At 46.3% G+C, this 21330-nt stretch overlaps 1 protein-coding gene across 1 annotated transcript in view; it reads left to right on the forward strand.

Annotated features, from left to right (window-relative positions):
- Positions 1 to 534: 534 nt before the first annotated feature.
- Positions 535 to 21330, forward strand: part of TRPM8 (transient receptor potential cation channel subfamily M member 8) — a 91606-nt gene continuing 70810 nt past the window's right edge. Inside the window, exons 1-6 of the mRNA XM_052636999.1 lie at positions 535 to 651; positions 8072 to 8145; positions 13826 to 13982; positions 16070 to 16247; positions 20009 to 20181; positions 20988 to 21162. Of these exons, the coding sequence (XP_052492959.1) occupies positions 535 to 651; positions 8072 to 8145; positions 13826 to 13982; positions 16070 to 16247; positions 20009 to 20181; positions 20988 to 21162 (874 nt within the window). The remainder of the gene's footprint in view (positions 652 to 8071; positions 8146 to 13825; positions 13983 to 16069; positions 16248 to 20008; positions 20182 to 20987; positions 21163 to 21330) is intronic.

A 21330-nucleotide genomic window follows, 5' to 3' on the forward strand; every position in this document is an offset into this window, starting at 1 on the left:
TGGCTCCAAGTGTCCCGGTGACCCGGAGCTCACTGGTCCTCGGGCCCTACTGCCCCTGCGATCAAAGTCCTCCTCCCCCTTCCTGTGACTGGATCAGGGCAGGAGTCCTCTCTCTGCCTGTCAGCTGATCTTCTTGCTGTAAGCCGCTGGTTACAGCTCTCTCCAAAGCCATCAGCTTGAAAGGAGCCATCCTTTCCCCTCTTATATGGTGGTCAGGAATGATGGATCCCACCCCCCAGACAAGAGGGGACCTGGAGTGGCCCTGCCCACGAGGGAAGGGCCAGGGAAAGCATACGGAGGGGCTGAACTCAGGCTGGGTCCCGGAGGAGAGATGAAGCGAGGAGAGCAGAGGCGCGGGGACAATTACCCCATTAGGGGGGCCGGTGGCGGGGATCAGGTAGGGGTGGGGCTCTGGGGGCAGCAGACGGCGAGACGGCAGGGGCTCGGGGAGGGCACTGCGGTAAAGCCTTCAGTGAAGCCTGTCCTCCTTGGTGACCCCATTTCCCCCGTTCCGCTTTGTCCGCAGGAGAAGAGATGTCCTTCAAGGGCGCACGGTTCAGCGTGAGGAAAAGGAGGAACGGCACGCCCGACAGCACCCGGACGCTGTACTCCAGCACGTCCCGGAGCACCGACGTGTCCTACACGGAGAGCGTGAGTTAACCGCGCCCCCTTCAACACGCAGTTAAGGTTCTTTGGGGACCCGTACTCCTTTAAAAAGTTCATGTCTCATCTCACTCTTGTCTGTGGGTTATCGTTGTCGAACGTAGAGACGTTTTCTTTTCTGTGTTGTTTGTCAAGCATTCCTGTTTTAAAGATTGTAACTGTAACCTTACGTTGTTAATGCATTTGTTTTGCGCCTTTAAAAAACAGATTTTATTGAAGTGTAATTGATTGACAATGTGTTAATTTTTGCTGTACAGCAGAGTGATTCAGTTAACACGTACACACACACACACGCATCTTTTCATATTTTTCATTATGGTTTATTACAGGATATGGCATATAGTTCTCTGTACTATACAGTAGGACCTTGTTTATCCATTCAAGAGTGCACCAGTAACTGACCTATATAACAGTTTAAATACTGCACTTTAAAAAATATTTATTTTTAAATGGAGGATAATTGCTTTACAATATTGTGTTGGTTTCTGCCGTACATCAACATGATTCAACCATAGGTATACATATGTCTCCTGGCTCTGGAACCTCCCTCCCACCTCCCACCCCATCCCACCCCTCTAGGTTGTCACAGAGCACCGGTTTGAGCTCCCTGAGTCATACAGCAAATTCCCACTGGCTATTTTATATATGGTATCTATTTTACACATGATAGTGAAATACCATACTATGAATATCTGTTTTTTACTCCGTAACGCTTGGTGTTCTTGCTTCCAGCCCTGTGGGTTCACCTTAGACGTGAGTTCTGAAGTCCTTTTATTTAATTCCGTGGCTGGTGGCTCATTCTCGTCTGCATTTGTTGTGGCTGTAGCTTCTAGCCCTTCTCTTTGGAACTTGTCTCACTTCTCTCCATTCTGTGTCCCTGCACACTGAGTTGCTTAGGACTCGGGGCGGGGAGGAGTGAGTGGGCAGAAGGCTCCTCTCTGCCTTCAGGCTCTCCCATCTGCCTGATGGGATGGGAGCACGCCCCTCCCATCCAGTCCCACCTGCACCTCCAGTGATGCCTGCAGGGTTTCCGCTCAATCTCAGGTCCTAGCGAACACTCTCACGTGTCAGGAAATAAAGACAACATTCCAGTCTGATACCAAGGTCCCCCTCAGCCACAGTGATGAAAGTCGGGGTGGTGGCTGACTCTGGAAAAGGGAAGGAGGAGGAGGGACTGGGCTGGGGCTTCTGAGGTGCTGGGCATGTCATTATTTTTTTTTAAGCTATTTACTTATTTATTTTGGCCTAGCCCCTGGCCATGCACGATCTTATTTCCCTCCCCCAGGGATCGAACCTGTGCTCCTTGCAGTGGATCCTCAGAGTCTCAACCACAGGGCCACCAGGAAAGTCCCCATGCCAGTATTTTGATCTGTGGGATGAGGTTCTCTGGGTACCCAGGCTCTTGCTATTCTCACCACCCAATGCCTACTTAGATTTTGTAACTGCCGCAGTCACCCTGGCCCTGTGAGAATTACACCATGGGCAGAGGACGCTGGTGGCTTCTCCAGTGCCCCCTCCTCTGGCCTCCAGCAGCGCGAGACCCCTGGGAGGGCAGAAAAGTTCTTTCCAGATCCCACATGGAGGCAAGCGTGGGAGCTGCTGGCGGGTGGAGACTGACTCTTTCTTGTTCTGCTCGTGGGCTCCCCTGGAGTTTCTGGATGGATTTCCCACTCTGCTCACAGATGCCAGCAGTCATGTGGGTAGGATTTCTGAGACCACACAAGTGCATCCCAGTTCTGAGGGTCCTCTTTATCCCTGAGAACACACACTTCTGCAAAGCGCATTTTGCAGAGGGAACTATTAGCAACAAGATAGTTTTTATCCCCACCCCTTCTCCATCACCATCATCGATTTCAAAAGCTTATTTGTATAAGCTTATATATCCTGTGGAGTTTTCTTTTTCTGTGTGAAGTAGACTTAAAACTAGTGAAGAGTTAGAAAAAGTTATGAGGAGGAAAGGACATCACAGGGCTTCAAAACTTATTCATTCAGAGGATATAAGATTTATTTTTGCTTTCTACATTTTTATTATTAATATTGGTAGAAAAGAACCTACAAACCTAGATTCCCAGCCTAAGGAGAAACAATACAACTAACACTCTTGCACCCATCACCAGCACTTTTCAGGAGACTCCCATGTGGCCCCCCCCCCCCGTGTCAAAGCCCTCCACACTCTCCTGAATTTTGCGTTCCTCATTCCTTGCTTTTATTCATAAGCTTATGGTTTGAATACATGTGTGTAAACAATGGATGGTTCCGTTTTGTCTGTTTTGACATTTGTGGAACCCTACCATCAGTACTCCTCTGTGGGTTCGGTTTCTCGCTAACGTCTTATGTACGTGGTTCTCCGAGTGACCGTGTGTAGTGGCTGTTGATTCAATCCTGCTGGGCTGGGCTTTCTCTCATGCTCCTTTGTCTAGCTTAAGGGGGATGAACATTTGAGTTTCTGATTTCTCTATTAGGAGCAGGGCCATTCTGAACCTTCCTGGATGTGTGAGTTGGTCCCTGGAGAAGGTTCTCTGGGTTGAGGCTGGTGGGTGAAGGTGAACACCTCTCCCTAATGGGAACTGGGGTTTAGACACAGGATTTATGGTGAAACATCATTTCAAAGGCCAGGTAAAGGGGGCATGTGGTTCCCATTCTCTGATGTCTCAGAACGTACAGTGGTGGGCGCCAGATGGTTGAGGAGACTGCTGAAGGCATGGCGGACCTTTTCCCAGGACAGGAACTGTCCCCTGCATTTTTGTGGTGGTCTTGTTGTAGGGGATGAGGAGTCAGGCTTGGCTTTGGTGCAAAGACAGGAGGAAAACCACAGGATGTTGTCTGAGAACTGTGGGTGCCCAGTGACCTAACGGAAGTGGGTTTGGGCTGTCAACCCCACCTCCACAGGGCAAGACAGTCCCCTAAAGCTGACAGCCTTCTGCCAGGCATCTGAGCATGCAGGGCATTCCCAGGACACAGGGACTATTTCTAGGGGACAGTGGTGGCCAGTTTCCCAGAGTTGTGCCAATTTGCTTGCCACCCACAGTGGGTCTGAGGCCCCCTGCCTAGCCCTTCCCAGGCCTTTGGTGCCAATGCTTTCTTAAATTTTCCAGCCTGGTGTGAGTGTCGTGGGACGTCATTATGGTTTCCCTTCATGTTTGCCTCATTCCCGAGGAGGCTGAGCACCTTCTCACACATTTATGGGTTGTGTATCCTCTTTTATTTAATGCCTGTTCACGTCTCCTTCCATTCTGTTATGACGTTGTCTGTCTTATTCGTGGTGTCCCATCGTCCTTTATACATTCTATTTACCAAGCCTGTGGTGATCAATACATGTTGCAAATATCTTCTCCCACTCTGAGGAGTATACATAGTTTCAACCTTTGCCAATTGGTTTGCTTCTGTCACCTAAAGGGAAGTTTTCCGTCATGTGTCAGAATTAGGTCCTGGATCTCTGCTCATTTCCAAGGCAAACCATTCAGTATCACAGTAATCCAGGTCTATGCCCCAACCAGTAATGCTGAAGAAGCTGATGTTGAACAGTTCTATGAAGACCTACAAGACCTTTTAGAACTAACACCCCAAAGAGATGTCCTTTTCATTATCAGTTCAGTTCGGTTCAGTTCGGTTGCTCAGTTGTGTCTGACTCTTTGCTACCCCATGAATCGCAGCACGCCAGGCCTCCCTGTCCATCACCAACTCCCAGAGTTCACTCAGACTCACGTCCATCATGTCCGTGATACCATCCAGCCATCTCATCCTCTGTTGTCCCCTTCTCCTCCTGCCTCCAATCCCTCCCAGCATCAGAGTCTTTTCCAATGAGTCAACTCTTCACATGAGGTGGCCAAAGTACTGGAGTTTCAGCTTTACCATCATTCCTTCCAAAGAAATCCCACGGTTGATCTCCTTCAGGATGGACTGGTTGGATCTCCTTGCAGTTCAAGGGACTCTCAAGAGTCTTCTGCAACACCACAGTTCAAAAGCATCAATTCTTCGGTGCTCAGCCTTCTTCACAGTCCAACTCTCACAACCATACATGACCACAGGAAACATCTTGGAATGTGAAGTCAAGTGGGCCTTAGAAAGCATCACTATGAACAAAGCTAGTGGAGGTGATGGAATTCCAGTAGAGCTATTTCAAATCCTGAAAGATGATGCTGTGAAAGTGCTGCACTCAATATGCCAGCAAATTTGGAAAACTCAGCAATGGCCACAGGAATGGAAAACGTCAGCTTTCATTCCAATCCCAAAGAAAGGCAATGCCAAAGAATGCTCAAACTACCGCACAATTGCACTCATCTCGCATGCTAGTAAAGTAATGCTCAAAATTCTCCAAGCCAGGCTTCAGCAATACGTGAACCGTGAACTCCCTGATGTTCAAGCTGGTTTTAGAAAAGGCAGAGGAACCAGAGATCAAATTGTCAACATCTGCTGGATCATGGAAAAAGTAAGAGAGTTCCAGAAAACCATCTATTTCTGCTTTATTGACTATGCCAAAGCCTTTGACTGTGTGGATCACAATAAACTGTGAAAAATTCTGAAAGAGATGGGAATACCAGACCACCTTTTCATTATAGGGGACTAGAATGCAAAAGTAGGAAGTCAAGAAACACCTGGAGTAACAGGCCAATTTGGCCTTGGAATGCGGAATGAAGCAGGGCAAAGGCTAATGGAGTTTTGCCAAGAGAATGCACTGGTCATAGCAAACACCCTCTTCCAACAACACAAGAGAAGACTCTACACATGGACATCACCAGATGGTCAACACTGAAATCAGATTGATTATATTCTTTGCAGCCAAAGATGGAGAAGCTCTATACAGGCAGCAAAAACAAGACCAGGAGCTGACTGTGGCTCAGATCATGAACTCCTTATTGCCAAATTCAGACTTCAATTGAAGAAAGTAGGGAAAATCACTCGACCATTCAGATACAACCTAAATCAAATCCCTTATGATTATACAGTGGAAGTGAGAAATTGATTTAAGGGCCTAGATCTGATAGATAGAGTGCCTGATGAATGATGGACTGAGGTTCGTGACATTGTACAGGAGACAGGGATCAAGACCATCCCCCTGGAAAAGAAATGCAAAAAAGCAAAATGGCTGTCTGGGGAGGCCTTACAAATAGCTGTGAAAAGAAGAGAGGTGAAAAGCAGAGGAGAAAAGGAAAGATATAAGCATCTGAATGCAGAGTTCCAAAGAATAGCAAGAAGAGATAAGAAAGCCTTCCTCAGCGATCAATGCAAAGAAATAAAGGAAAACAACAGAATGGGAAAGACTAGAGATCTCTTCAAGAAAATTAGAGATAGCAAGGGAACATTTCATGCAAAGATGGGCTCGATAAAGGACAGAAATGGTATGGACCTAACAGAAGCAGAAGATATTAAGAAGAGGTGGCAAGAATACACAGAACCGTACAAAAAAGATCTTCATGACCCGGATAATCATGATGATGTGATCACTAATCTAAAGCCAGACTTCTTGGAATGTGAAGTCAAGTGGGCCTTAGAAAGCATCACTACGAACAAAGCTAGTGGAGGTGATGGAATTCCAGTGGAGCTGTTTCAAATCCTGAAAGATGATGCTGTGAAAGTGCTGCACTCAATATGCCAGCAAATTTGGAAAACTCAGCAATGGCCACAGGAATGGAAAACGTCAGCTTTCATTCCAATCCCAAAGAAAGGCAATGCCAAAGAATGCTCAAACTAGCGCACAAGTGCACTCATCTCACATGCTAGTAAAGTAATGCTCAAAATTCTCCAAGCCAGGCTTCAGCAATACGTGAACCGTGAACTCACTGATGTTCAAGCTGGTTTTAGAAAAGGCAGAGGTACCAGAGATCAAATTGCCAACATCTGCTGGATCATGGAAAAAGTAAGAGAGTTCCAGAAAACCATCTATTTATGCTTTATTGACTATGCCAAAGCCTTTAACTATGTGGATCATAATAAACTGTGAAAAATTCTGAAAGAGATGGGAATACCAGATCACCTGACCTGCCTCTTGAGAAACCTATATGCAGGTCAGGAAGCAACAGTTAGAACTGGACATGGAACAACAGACTGGTTCCAAATAGGAAAAGGAGTACTTCAAGGCTGTATATTGTCACCCTGCGTATTTAACTTCTATGCAGAGTACATCATGAGAAACGCTGGGCTGGAAGAAGCACAAGCTGAAATCAAGATTGCCAGGAGAAATATCAATAACCTCAGATATGCAGATGACACCACCCTTATGGCAGAAAGTGAAGAGGAGCTAAAAAGCCTCTTGATGAAAGTGAAAGAGGAGAGCGAAAAAGTTCGCTCAATGCTCAACATTCAGAAAACGAAGATCATGGCATCTGGTCCCATCGCTTCATGGGAAATAGATCGGGAAACAGTGGAAACAGTGTCAGACTTTATTTTTTGGGGCTCCAAAATTACTGTGGATGGTACTGCAGCCATGAAATTAAAAGACGCTTACTCCTTGGAAGGAAAGTGATGACCAACCTAGACAGCATGTTGAAAAGCAGAGACATTACTTTGCCAACAAAGATCTGTCTAGTCAAGGCTATGATTTTTCCAGTAGTCATGTATGGATGTGAGAGTTGGACTGTGAAGAAAGCTGAGCGCTGAAGAATTGCTGCTTTTGAAGTGTGGTGTTGGAGAAGACTCTTGAGAGTCCCTTGGACTGCAAGGAGATCCATCCAGTCTATTCTAAAGGAGATCAGTCCTGGGTGTTCTTTGGAAGGAATGATGCTAAAGTTGAAACTCCAATACTTTGGCCACCTCATGCAAAGAGTTGACTCATTGGAAAAGACTCTGATGCTGGGAGGGATTGAGGGCAGGAGGAGAAGGGGACGACAGAAGATGAGATGGCTGGATGGTATCATGGACGTGACGGACATGAGTCTGAGTGAACTCTGGGAGTTGGTGATGGACAGGGAGGCCTGGTGTGCTGCAATTCATGGGGCCACAAAGAGTCGGACATGACTGAGTGACTGAACTGAACTGCACTATATCTGACCACCTGCCCGTGGAAGGACAAATGCAAGTCTGGAAAGAGTGTTTGCACTTTACGTCTTTGGAAAAGCAAGCATTAGAGGAATGGGAATCTGCAGTAATACATTATTTATGTTAAGCTACCAACAGATCCTTAGTTTCTCCTGGTTGTTTTAGAGTTGAAACAACATACTTTGCATGTGTGACATTTGTTACAAGATAATGCCAAGTAACTGTTAGAAAAATTTACATTTAGGTATAAAAATGTAAACGTATGCCTCTTTTTTACAAGCTCTGTATGCTCTAAATGTGTGGCGGGATACTGGGTGCCACTGATCTGCAGTGAATCCTTAAACCCTTTGAAGTAGGTTCAGTTCATTCATGAAGAGCAGCAGGGGTTAAGAGCAAATTAGTGATGTGTTGTTCCCATGTTCTCTCTCCAAAGGACTTGGTGAATTTCATCGAAGCAAATTTTAAGAAACGGGAGTGTGTCTTCTTTACCAAAGATTCCAAGGCCACGTAAGCACCTCTTTTGCCTCTGATTTTGCTAGTGTGTTCAAAGATAAATTATTAACAACCATGACAACAGGCTAGTTCATTATTCAAGTTATTTGCATCTTGCAGTTCTCAGAAATGGTGTGTGAGCAGGAAGAATTTGGCAAGCAGCTTGTCCCTAGAGAGGTATCATTTCATATTTTAAGCTTTGGCTGGAGTGGGTAAAGTTTCCAAGACAGGCTGTCACTCTCTTGGTGTTCCCATGAGCCTGGGAGCCCGCCCGAGTAGCCGTGGCAATAAACCTTGTTATTTCATAGCCCTTGGCAGGCGACAGCAGGCATGTGGACACGTGGTAACCTGACCGCTCCTCTGTCTGGCTGTTGACTGTGGCTATACAGTAGGACTTTGTTGTTTACCCTTTCTATATACAGTAGTCTGGCTGTTAATTGATTGTTTAGTAGCTGCCATAGTTTATGTTTAAAGACTGACTCTCTGTTGACCAGAGGCAATTACAGCAAGATCAGGGGTGTTACAATCAGCCAACCTTGGTTGGCTGCCTGTTCACTGCATGAACTTGAACTAATTATTGTCTTCTGAACTGAATTTTCTTATCCTAGAAATCCAGCAAAGTGTACATTCTGGGTTGTGGTAAGGATTCAGTGGGATGTTTCATGAAACTTCTACTATAGAAAGTTCTCAGTCAACGTGCTTTCTTTCTTTGTATAAATTAGAAAATGAACAGCAGAAAAAATAAGAGATTTCTATTTTGTCATTGGTATAAACTTAGTCATTATGAAGCATTTTGACAGAGTATAAATTCTGTGAGTCAGCCATCTATCCCCCATATTTCCCCGAAAGATTTTGTGTTAATTTGTTTGACTGGTAGAAAACACCATTTGGATTCATTCATTCATTCAATCAATATTTATTGAGCATCAACTGTATCAAGGGGACTTTACATACTTGATCATGAATTCTACAACTGCCCTGCAAGGTAGCTGTTATCATTTGACTGACAAGTCAAGTGAGGCCTGGAGAGGCTCAGTGTTTTACCCAGGGTCACATTGCTGGGCTTCCTTTGTGACTCAGATGGTTAAGAATCTGCCTGCAATGCAGGAGATGCGGGTTCGATCCCTGGGTCAGGGAGATCCCCTGGAGAAGGAAATGGCAATTCACTCCAGTATTCTTGCTTGGAGAATCCCATGGACAGAGGAGCCTGGCAGGCTATGGGGTGCCATGGGTGGCAAAGAGTCGGACATGACTGAGGGACTAACACTTTCACTTTCATAGTGCTGGTAGGAGAGAAATAAAAGACTGAACCTGGCTTTCTGATTCTTCTTTGTGCATTCTTTTTTTAAATTATTTTTTAATTGGGAGAAAATTGATTTACAATGTGATGGTTTCTGTCATACAGCAATGCAAATCAGCCATAATTATACTTATATCACCTCCTTCTTGAGCCTCCCTCCCCTGCCTCCAGACCACCCCTCTAGATCAGCACTATTTACAATAGTTAGGACATGGAAGCAACCATGTGTGCGTTCTTTTTGGGCCCAGCTCCTGCCCCTTCTAACGACCCTGCCTTGGGCTGACTGTATTCATCAGGACCTTGTAATTTGCAGATATCCAATCTAATTGGCTTAAATGAGTGGTGGTTGTAATGGGACCTCGTGCTGGAAAGCACAGCCAGATCCAGGGCTTAGTATTACCAAGCCCCTGCCTCTTTTATTCATCTGTGAGGCTGTCCTTCTCTGGGTGTGAAGGCTCCTCCTTTGTAATGCAAAATGGACACCACAACTCTGGCTGATACCATTTCAGCTTACCAGTGAAGGGAAAGAGGGCCTGGTTCCTAGCAATTCTACCCAAAGTCCTGGAACCTTGATCTTGGAGTTCATGGCTTTTATTGGCCTGGCATGGGCCATGGACCCATTCTAATCCTTGGAAAGGTGATGGAATATGTAGTTGGCCAGTCTTGGGTCATTGGAAGGACTGATGCTGAAGCTGAAACTCCAACACTCTGGCTACCTGATGCGAAGAACTGACTCATTTGAAAAGACCCTGATACTGGGAAAGATTGAAGGCAGGAGGAGAAGGGGACGACAGAGGAGGAGATGGTTGGATGGCGTCACCAACTCAATGGACATGAGCTTGAGTAAACTCTTGAAGTTGGTGATGGACAGGGAAGCCTGGTATGCTGCAGTCCATGGGGTCGCAAAGAGTCGGACACGCCTGAACGACTGAACTGACTGACTGGGTGTTGTGTCCATATGGACCTGGTGTGGGAAGGATGGGTCCTCAAAGGAAAGACAGGGTGTTTCTACTAGCTGCAGCAGAAGTGGATGGAGGATAGCGAAATCTACAACTGCCCACCTGAGGGTGTCTGACTGCAGCTCAGGTCTGACCCCAAACAAAGGGCCTTGCTGTGAGCAGCCCTCACCCTCCACACCACCAGCTGAGGACAGGAACACCTCGGGGTCTCCCAGTGCCTGTCTCAGAGGAGACCCAAGGTTATGGACCAGAGTCAAGACTCCATAAGCTTTTCAACTTCTTATGTTTATTACTTTCATCTGATGAGTAATCTAAATCACTCATCAGACAAAGGAATCAAGGGAAGTGACTGGTAACGGTGATACTGTAATTTGGCTGCTGCTTGGCACACCAGCTGACGTAAGCTACTGCAGATCTCCCCAGAGTTGTCCTGTATATGCCAAGCGCAGACCACTCATGTTTCTCTTCTTTAACCCCTTTCAGATGTTTGTTTCTTGTGTGGTCACAGGAGAGTGATGCCTGACTAGGCCCCTGTTGCTGAGGGTACCCTCTGAGACACTGCTGCCCAGTTAGGGGTCGCCTCCTGGCACTCCCGAGGCTGTACGTCCCTGAATCCGGGTTTGTTTTCTTCAGTTCTCACTGCCTCAGCTATCCTGGGTTCTAGGTAGAGACAGGAAGAACTTTGCTTTTGCTGTAATGGGCTCTGTGCGATGGTCCTTTCTACTATAATGGGAATATTCTTTACCTGCATCAGCCCATATGAGCATTTGAAATTGGCTAGTGCAACCAAGGAGCTGAGTTTCCAAGTTAAATTAAACAGCCACACATGGCTAGCAGCTACTATATTCAGCTCAGTTCAGTCGCTCAGTCGTGTCCGACTCTTTGCGACCCCATGAATCGCAGCACGCCAGGCCTCCCTGTCCATCCCCATCTCCCGGAGTTCACTCAGACTCACAACCATCGAGTCCGTGATGCCATCCAGCCATCTCATCCTCTGTCGTCCTCTTCTCCTCCTGCCCCCAATCCCTCCCAGCATCAGGGTCTTTTCCAATGAGTCAACTCTTCTCATGAGGTGGCCAAAGTACTGGAGCTTCAGCTTCAGCATCATTCCTTCCAAAGAAATCCCAGGGCTGATCTCCTTTAGAATGGACTGGTTGGATCTCCTTGCAGTCCAAGGCACTCTCAAGAGTCTTCTCCAACACCACAGTTCAAAAGCATCAATTCTTCGGCTCTCAGCCTTCTTCACAGTCCAACTCTCACATCCAGTGTAGTTCTGTGGGATTCTGACTTGTCCCAAGGCATAGAACTAGCATCCTGACTCTCTCCTAATCCTCTCTATCCCCCTCTCTGTCACTTCTATGCCTCCTCCAAGTATCTGTGCTAACGTGCCTTCCTGGCATTCTTCCCACCTCCTCTCCATTTGTAGACTAATTCATGTACACTGGTGCTCAGATATGCAGATGACACCACCCTTATGGCAGAAAGTGAAGAAGAACTAAAAAGCCTCTTGATGAAAGTGAAAGAAGAGAGTGAAAAAGTTGGCTCAAACTCAACATTCAGAAACTAAAATCATGGCATCCGGTCTCATCACTTCATGGCAAATAGATGGGGAAACAGTGGAAACAGTGGCTGACTTTATTTTTCTGGGCTTGAAAATCACTGTGGATGGTGATTGCAGCCATGAAATTAAAAGACACTTGCTCCTTGGAAGGAAAATTATGACCAACCCAGACAGCATATTAAAAAGCAGAGACATTAGTTTGCCAACAAAGGTCCATCTAGTCAAGGCTATGGTTTTTCCAGTGGTCATGTAGGGATGTGAGAGTTGGACTGTGAAGAAAGCTGAGTGCTGAAGAATTGATGCTTTTGAACTGTGGTGTTGGAGAAGACTCTTGAGAGTCCCTTTGACTGCAAGGAGATCCAACCAGTCCATTCTAAAGGAGATCAGTCCTGGGTATTCATTGAAAGGACTGATGCTGAAGCTGAAACTCCAATACTTTGGCCACTTGATGTGAAGAGCTGACTCATTTGAAAAGACCCTGATGCTGGGAACGATTGAGGGCAGGAGGAGAAGGGAACAACAGAGGATGGGATGGTTGGATGGCATCACCGACACAATGGATATGGGTTTGGGTGGACTCCTGGTGATGGTGATGGACAGGGAGGCCTGGCGTGCTGTGGTTCATGGGGTCGCAAAGAGTCGGACACGACTGAGTGACTGAACTGAACTGAACCCAATCATCAAGATGGAGCCAGACAAGCTTCTCATTGGAGGTCACCCAAAACACACCCCTATTCTTGGAAGGGAAAAGGGTTCGAGAGTCACTCTTCAGTGGTAGCAAAGAAAGATGGGACAGGGACTTCCCTCCCCAATCCTGCAATGAACTCGGGTGGGTGTGGAAGGACCCCAAAGGATAGTGGGACAGAAACAGCTAAAGAGAGAGGGGAGGAAGCCAACTTGGACCACAATAGTGGGGAGGATCCTGAAACCACCACGAGCAGGCTCAGCTCAGGAAGTGCCCCAGGGCTAGTCAGAGAAAAGACTAAAGCAGCTGCAGTCAAGTCCAGTTGACTTTTTAAAATTTTTCTCGGCCAAACCGAGTGATGCCTGAGACACCTGTTCCAAAAAAAGAGGCAAGGCTACTGGTGGAGGAATGATTTTGGACTCTAGGTTCTAGCTCAATTTTTATAACTCTAGAAAATATCGAATGTTTTGATATCAATACAGATAATTTCTATACCCTAAAGTAATTAAGATTTGGGTTTCCCTGGTGGCTCAGTGGTAAAGAATCCATCTGCAATGCAGGAGACATGGGTTTGATTCCTGGGTCGGGAAGCTCTTGGGGAGCAGGCAATGGCAACCCACTCCAGTATTGTTGCCTGGGAAATCCCATGGACCGAGGACCCTGGCAGGCTCCAGTCCACAGGGTTGCAAGAGTCGGATGTTAGTGAGCGACTGAACATACCTACACACACACACATACACAGTGTTAGTAGTTAAGACTTTCAGTTACAAGGAACCCGAGTTATTTCAACCTAAATGAAGAAATTTACTCTAAAGAAAAGGAAGAGCCCTGCAGAACCTGAGAGATCAGTGGCCGGGAGTCTAGAATAGTTAGGGCTATGGCCAGAGTGTGTGAAGGCTCAAGAAGTCTTGTCTGTCTTTTATTCCCATGCCTCTCTGCATTCCTGCTTTCTTCTTTCTCAGTGGAGAGGCAAGTGCAGTGTACTGCCTGAATCTTCCATGGCACAGGGATAAAAGTCAAGATAGTTTTTAAACAACCGAGATGATGAAAGTAGTCTGGAAATTAGATGTTATGCTAAAATCTCTTTTTGTGTTGATTTAAGCTAATCAGGTGTGGTCTAAGAGACGTGATGAAACATTTAGGTAGGTTTAATGAAATCTGTTCCTTCCTGTCAATATCCTCCTGCTTAGGGAGAATGTGTGCAAGTGTGGCTACGCCCAGAACCAACACATAGAAGGCACCCAGATCAACCAAAACGAGAAATGGAATTACAAGAAACATACAAAGGAACTTCCCACCGATGCTTTTGGAGATATTCAGTTTGAGACTCACGGGAAGAAAGGGAAGGTAAGCAATGGTTTTCTACTTGAACTAGCTAATCCATATGCTAACATGGTAGGCTACTGAAGTACCTCGAGTTACTTCAAATTGTCTGATAGTATGTATGAAAGCAGAAGAGATGGGTTGTCAACTCAAACATGATTGCAGAAAAGATAAATCTTGTGAAAAATCAAGCGCTGTGATTAGATTACGTGCCTTGGCAACACGTCTCAGGTGATTGTTAAGGCAGTAGTGAGTAGCGAGGGAAGAGCAGAATGAGTTCCATCTGTAACGTGTTGGTAACGCCAAGGTGGCGGGTTCAGTTCCCATATGGGCCACCAAATGTTACGGCTGTGGGCATGGGCTGGAAAAGAATTTCCAGACACAGAGTATTTCAGAAGAGAAGATTCACTGAGAACAAAGGACTGAGGCAGCGAGAGGTGCCTCACGGAGCGCACGGCCGGCCGGTGACGAAGGTCCCCTTGGGGCAGTGGAAGGGGACGTGGGTGCCCCTACAGGGACACCCAAGCCAGCTGGAGAGCTGGAGACTTCATCCTAAAGGCGCTGTTCTAAGCAGAGGGATTTACATTTCAGGGAGCCCTCAGGCAGGAGTGCTAACTACAGACTGTGAGCCAAGACAGGTGGGGAGGCAAGACAGTGGTGGCCCATCCCGAGACAGAGGCCTTGGGAAGAGACAGAGAGGACAGAGGAGAATTTAAAGAAGCTGTTAATAATGGCCAGCCGAAAACGGGCACCTGCCATCTGCCTCTGAAAGGGAAAATATTAGTCGTGTCGTGTCCGACTCTTTGTGACCCCATGGACTATAGCCCGCCAGGCTCCTCTGTTCTTGGAATTCTCCAGGCAAGAATATTGGAGTGGGTTGCCATGCCCTTCTGCAGAGGATCTTCCCAACCCAGGGACTGAACCCAGGTCTCCTGCGCTGCAGGCAGACTCTTTACTCTCTGAGCCACCAGGGAAGCCCCTAAAGGGTGGTATGGTTGCACTGGGGAGGCCGGTAGGTGGCAGGGGGAGCGGAAGAAGAAAGGCTTCCCTGATCGGGAATCAAACCCCAGCCGCGGCAGTGAGTTCAGGGTGGAGATCAAGAGTGAAACTCTCTGTGCTCTGGGGAAAACCCACAGAACAGGGCTTCAGACAGATATTTTCAGCATAGTATATGAGCCCAAATTCTTGCATCTTCTCATATCTACAAAAGCACTAAAATCGTTCATGGAGACACCTGCTTCTCATGACTAGCAGCAAGCATCTACCAAAGTGGGTGCCTGACTGCACATACCCCCTTCACTAAAATCGTATGTAACACTGACCTTGCCCCCCTACCTCTTTGGAGCAGCTCCTCAGAGCTATCTGAGATGCTGTCTCCTTGGCTACAGTCCTCATTTGCCCCCAATAAAATTTAACTCACAACTCTGAAGTTATCCTTTTTGTCTCCATTCGACACAATCCATTAAACAGCTTTGTAAAATGCTGTGTGAGAGCCTGCAGTGTCGGTGTGCAAAGGAAAATGTCACCTTATTCAAGGCCACGTGTACTCTCGAGAATGCCATATGCCACACTAAACCGCAAATGCATTTGTCGGGCATTCTGTAGCAGGGAGGGTCAACGAGGATATCGCATGAGCCTGCGCTGTGCCTGGAGAGAGGACACTGGGTGGCAAGCCAGCCATCCTGGGGTCACGGGCCAATATTTCCAGAATGAGCCAAGCCCCGTGACAACCATTGTCAAAGGCCACCTTGTTTGTCAAGAGCCAGCCTGTCCCTAACCAGCCAGCTCCCATCTCTATGTTAAGTAACATGCGTACCATATAGGACCAAAGACTTAATGCCAACCCTTCCGTTAGGAATTTTCTTTGTCCTGAGGCTATAAAAATTGGCTGCAAGCCCACCAAAGCATCAGCTCTCCCTTGAAAGCACCTCAGGATCGGCCTGCTGTTCCCGTAGCATCTCCCGCTCTATTCTCCCTTTGGCGGCCATCCCTCCCTGGTCTGGCAGAAGGTCAGCCCACTGTCTTCGCGGCACCTCTGCGGAGGTAGATGGCCACGCCCCCGCCATCAGGAGAGCACCTGCGGACCCTGATGCTTCTGTCCTTCCCCACAGTATATCCGACTGTCCTGCGACACGGACGCGGAGACGCTGTACGAGCTGCTGACCCAGCACTGGCACCTGAAAACACCCAACCTGGTCATTTCCGTGACTGGCGGCGCCAAAAACTTCGCCCTGAAGCCGCGCATGCGCAAGATCTTCAGCCGCCTGATCTACATCGCGCAGTCGAAAGGTGCGCCGGGCCCGCGGTGGCCGAGGGGACCGTCCTGGGCGGGGACGTGGCGCCCGCGGGTTTGTCAGTCCAGGCTGCGCCGCGTCTTCAGAGACTGAACGAAACTGTCCTCTGCCATTCATGCGCAAGACTGCAGATACTCTAAAGCTGTATGATTAATCCTGATCTTAATTAGAAACAAGATCCTTAAATGAGGAAAGAGATCCGGAACTCCGGGGGGTAGGGTGGGGTGCGGTGGGGGAGGGAGGGGGGATTTCCTTAATCAGAGCTCAGGAAATTGCATGTGAGTAGTTGCATGTTTCTCTTAACCTAACGTTTTCATTTAGTCGTTTTCACATAAAATACTCAGAGTATTCTGGCCAATCAAAAAAAAGAAAGTTTAATGTTTGCTGTTTCATTTGGGGAGCAATAATATGCTTTGAAAAAAGTGACTGTGCCTGGCAGGTTGTGAGGGCCAGGTGAGTGTCTGATGGGGATCAAAACACAGAACCCTGGCTTTGTTATTTGAAATATTTTGCTTATTTTTTCTTTTTAGATTTTTTTGTTATGATAAATTTTCAACCTACAGAAGAGTTGTAAGAATAATCCAGTGAATATCTGTACAGCCTTCACTTAAATTTACCAATTGTTAAAAATTTCTCATGTTTGTCTTCTCCCTCTCTTTAGATATTCATGTATTATGATTTTAAAAATCGCTTGAGGGATTCCCTGGTAGTCCAGTGGTTATTGTTGTTATTGTTTGGTTGCTAAGTCATAGCCGACTCTTTGCAGTCCCATGGACTGCAGCATGCCGGGCTTCCCTGTCCTCTGTTAGCTCCCGGAGTTTGCCCACGTTCTTGTTAATCGAGTTTTGTTGTTATTCGGTTGCTCGGTTGTGTCTGACTCTTCGGTGATGCTATCTAACCATCTCATACAGTGGTTCAGTTCAGTTCAGTTCAGTCGCTCAGTCGCGTCCAACTCTTTGCAACCCCATGAATCGCAGCACGCCCAGCCTCCCTGTCCATCACCAACTCCCGGAGTTCACTCAGACTCACGTCCATTGAGTCAGTGATGCCATCCAGCCATCTCATCCTCTGTCGTCCCCTTCTCCTCCTGCCCCCAATCCCTCCCAGCATCAGAGTCTTTTCCAATGAGTCAACTCTTCTCATGAGGTGGCCAAAGTACTGGAGCTTCAGCTTCAGCATCATTCCTTCCAAAGAAATCCCAGGGCTGATCACCTTCAGAATGGACTGGTTGGATCTCCTTGCAGTCCAAGGGACTCTCAAGAGTCTTCTCCAACACCACAGTTCAAAAGCATCAATTCTTCGGTGCTCAGCCTTCTTCACAGTGCAACTCTCACATCCATACATGACCACTGGAAAAACCATAGCCTTGAGTAGACGGACCTTAGTCGGCAAAGTAATGTCTCTGCTTTTGAATATGCTATCTATGTTGGTCATAACTTTTCTTCCAAGGAGTAAGAGTGGTTAGGACTCTGAATTTCCACTGTAGAGGGCACAGGTTCAGCCTCTAGTCAGGGCATTAAGATCCCCAAACTCTGGGGTACAATAGCCTCCCCCCCCCACAAAGAAAAATCCTTTGAGAGTAAATTTTAAGTATCGTGAGCTTTAGCCCTTAAGCACACACATTAGCACATGTCTCTGAAGAACAAGCCTGTTTTCTCATGTAACTGGTATAACTTTCAAACCTGAGGAAGTTCACATTGACCAATACAGTTATCTAACAAAAGATTCTTGTTTTAATTTTGCTAATTATCCCAACAATATTCTTCAGAGCAAAAAAACTTACTTTTTTTTTTTTTCTCCACTTGGATTCCAATCCATTTAGCTTTTCATAGCATAGAAAACTGAAAAGCTTTCTCTCCTCTGGAAATGTTCTTTAATCTTTTTGGCCTTTCAAGACATTTTTGAAGACTATACGCAACTTTTTTTTTTTTACAGAATTCCTTTCACTTGAGCTTGACTAATAGTTCCTTGAGATTTGATTCTGTTCATCAAAGTCTAATATCTATTTTATTAGTTTATCTAATGCTAAGATTTTAAGAACTTAATTTTTTTGTTCATCATGGATTTGGGGGGCATCAATTTTTACATTTATTTATTTATTGGCCATGCTGCATAGCATACAGATCTTAGTTCCCCACCTGATCGGGGATTGAACCCTTGCCCCCTGCAGTGGGGACTTGGAGACTTAATCCCTGGACCACCAGGGAAGTCCCTTGAAAACATTTTTATTAAGAATATTAGTTGACAGAACTAAGGTAGCATGTCTTATTCTAAATATGCTTTTTCTTAAAATCAAGAAGAAAGGGTGGTTTCTCCCCATATTTATTCTTAATTTCCTGATCAACCAGATGGGACCACAGTAGATGCTTTGTTATGAAACCCAGCAGCTGACTTCCTCACCACTAAATCTGAACATGCATAATGCATTCCTTCAGCAAATACTTCTTATATGCCTGCCATGTGTCAGAAATTGTTTTAGGTACTGGGAATAAATAGAGTAGAACAAAGCAGACAAAAGTCCCCAGGCCGAGATTCTTCTTAGATGAAGTGAATAGCCAGAGCTGGGGGTTCATTGTCTTCTTGTACTCTGGGTCAGCCATGTGGAGAGCTGCTTCGTCTCCCATTGCCTCATTTGAAACGGGGGTATTGACAACTGAAATCTGTCTGCAGGAAGGAGACTGGGTGCCAGGGGGTCTGGAATTCACATCTTGTGAGAACTGGCCAAAGGAATGGGATCTGAATGTTCTAGGGACCACATCACGTTTACCGTAAAATATTGGAAGGACTTTTATGTGGGAGATGACTAAAGTAGCTCTCTGCCGGGAAGTCAGTAACAAAATTGGAGAATGGAGACAACAATGAACAAAGGGATTTTCTAACAGTTGGGGGAGGGGGCTGCCTCTCGACTCCTCAGAATTCAGGGATAGATTCCTGCCTGGGTGGCACACTGGCCTAGGCACATTTTCAACTTTAGATTCCATTATTGTGTGAAATCATATTTTTAGGTATTTTGTTTACTACAGTTTTGAAAACAAAGCTGTGAAAAACTCTTGGCCTTGCAAAGATCATCAAATAGAAACCTTCAAACACCAGTGTGCAAGCTTGTGCAATTTTAAAATTAAATTGTAGGCACCAGGGTCATGCTAGAAGATCCCATGGACTGTAGCCCACCAGGCTCCTCTGTCCATGGGATTCTCCAGGCAAGAATACTGGAGTCGGTTGCCATTCTCTTCTCTTGGGGATTTTCCTGACCCATGGATCAAACCCAGGTCTCCCACATTGCGGGCAGATTCTTTACCATCTGAGCCACTAGGGAAGCTCAAAGTTAAATGGCAAGCACCAGGTCCTGCTAGGAAGATCACTCCAGATCCATGGGGATGGGAGGTATGGGAGCAGAGTGTTCCACTTTCCATGATAACATTGCTTAACTTGCTCAACAGCTAAGGGCAGGCGCTTATTAGGCATGAAAAGATTTACCTGAGAGGTGATTAAAGGGACAAATTCCTTGGCTCTGCCTCCCAGAGAGTCTGATGATGTGAGTCTAGGGTGGGGTCTAGAATCTCTATCTTTTTAAGCAGCATCTCTTAGACACTCGGACATCCTCTTCTCTTTCCTAAGTCCATGTTGTAGGTTGAACATGGTCCAAAGTGTGGGTGGCGATGCTGGGTCCTGGTGCTCACAGGTGGGGCTTCTTTAGGGATTGAGAACAGGATGAGAAACTTATTCCGAGCCTCTGTTCTCCTCTCTTGTTGGCAGGTGCGTGGATTCTCACTGGAGGCACCCACTATGGGCTGATGAAGTTCATCGGGGAGGTGGTGAGAGATAACACCATCAGCAGGAATTCGGAGGAGAACATTGTGGCCATTGGCATCGCCGCTTGGGGCATGGTCTCCAACAGGGACACCCTCATCAGGAATTGTGATGTGGAGGTACGGGCAGGATAGGAGGAGGTCTGCGGGGTCACAGCAGAGAGTGACCCTGGCACGGGGGTCTGGGATGCCATCAGCTCATAGGAAGTTGGCCTTACAAGGTTCCTTTGGAACCTCAGGAATTAAAAATAAGGATGACATAATCAAAGGGGTTCTGTGAAGGAGTTACCAATAGATGTGTTTTGTTCATGAAAATTTGTCCCCAGCAAATCCTGTTAGAGTCAGTTCTTTAGTTTTTTATTCTCTGGTGCTAAGTCTTATGACGAAGTATATGTTTAATTACTTCTTTTCATAATCCTGTAACTATGTGCTCCGCAAGAGCTAAGACTCCATTTTATTCATTTTCTAATCCCTAGACCCTGGCATAGGTCTTAGCATATGATGGATTCTAGACAAATATGTGTATATCAATATCCACCTCTACCATATCCACATGCACACAAATATGTATGTCTGGACACGCACGCACACACTTTCCTGAATGCTATCCATTTCAGTGAATTTATACAAAAGAGCACAGGGCGATGAAACAAGAACTGGATTGGGAATCTGATTCTTACACGGCCACTGGTCATTTATGTGTCATTAGGGAAGTGATCCAACTATTCTGAACCTTCATTTCCTCATATTTAAAATGATGGCCTGAACTATACGATTTTTAAGACCCTTCTGCCCTTAGGAAATCTGGAAAGAGGCCTCAATATAGTTGAACCCAGAGAGTCAGCCTTTCGTGAACCCATAAAGATGTCATCAGGCACTTTGGCCAACAAGTAAGTCTCAAAGACAAGTTGCCGTGTGCTTTTCAGGGATATTTTTCAGCTCAGTACATTATGGATGACTTCAAGAGAGACCCTCTGTACATCCTGGACAACAACCACACCCACCTGCTGCTTGTGGACAACGGCTGCCATGGGCACCCCACAGTGGAGGCAAAGCTCCGGAATCAGCTGGAGAAGTACATCTCCGAGCGCACGATTCAAGGTCAGTGTTTACGAGATGGGACGTTAGAAAAACAGATGAACAAAAGCAGCAGCAGCATCAACAATCGCTCCCAATTATTGAGTGAACCATGGTAAACCCATCCTATCAGATGCTCTACTGCCAAAGAAGAGCCGTTGTATCTCTTCTTTAATATACTAGAAATGCTTC

Source organism: Budorcas taxicolor, chromosome 3 (genome assembly GCF_023091745.1).
Source record: "Budorcas taxicolor isolate Tak-1 chromosome 3, Takin1.1, whole genome shotgun sequence".
NCBI lineage: Eukaryota > Metazoa > Chordata > Mammalia > Artiodactyla > Bovidae > Budorcas > Budorcas taxicolor.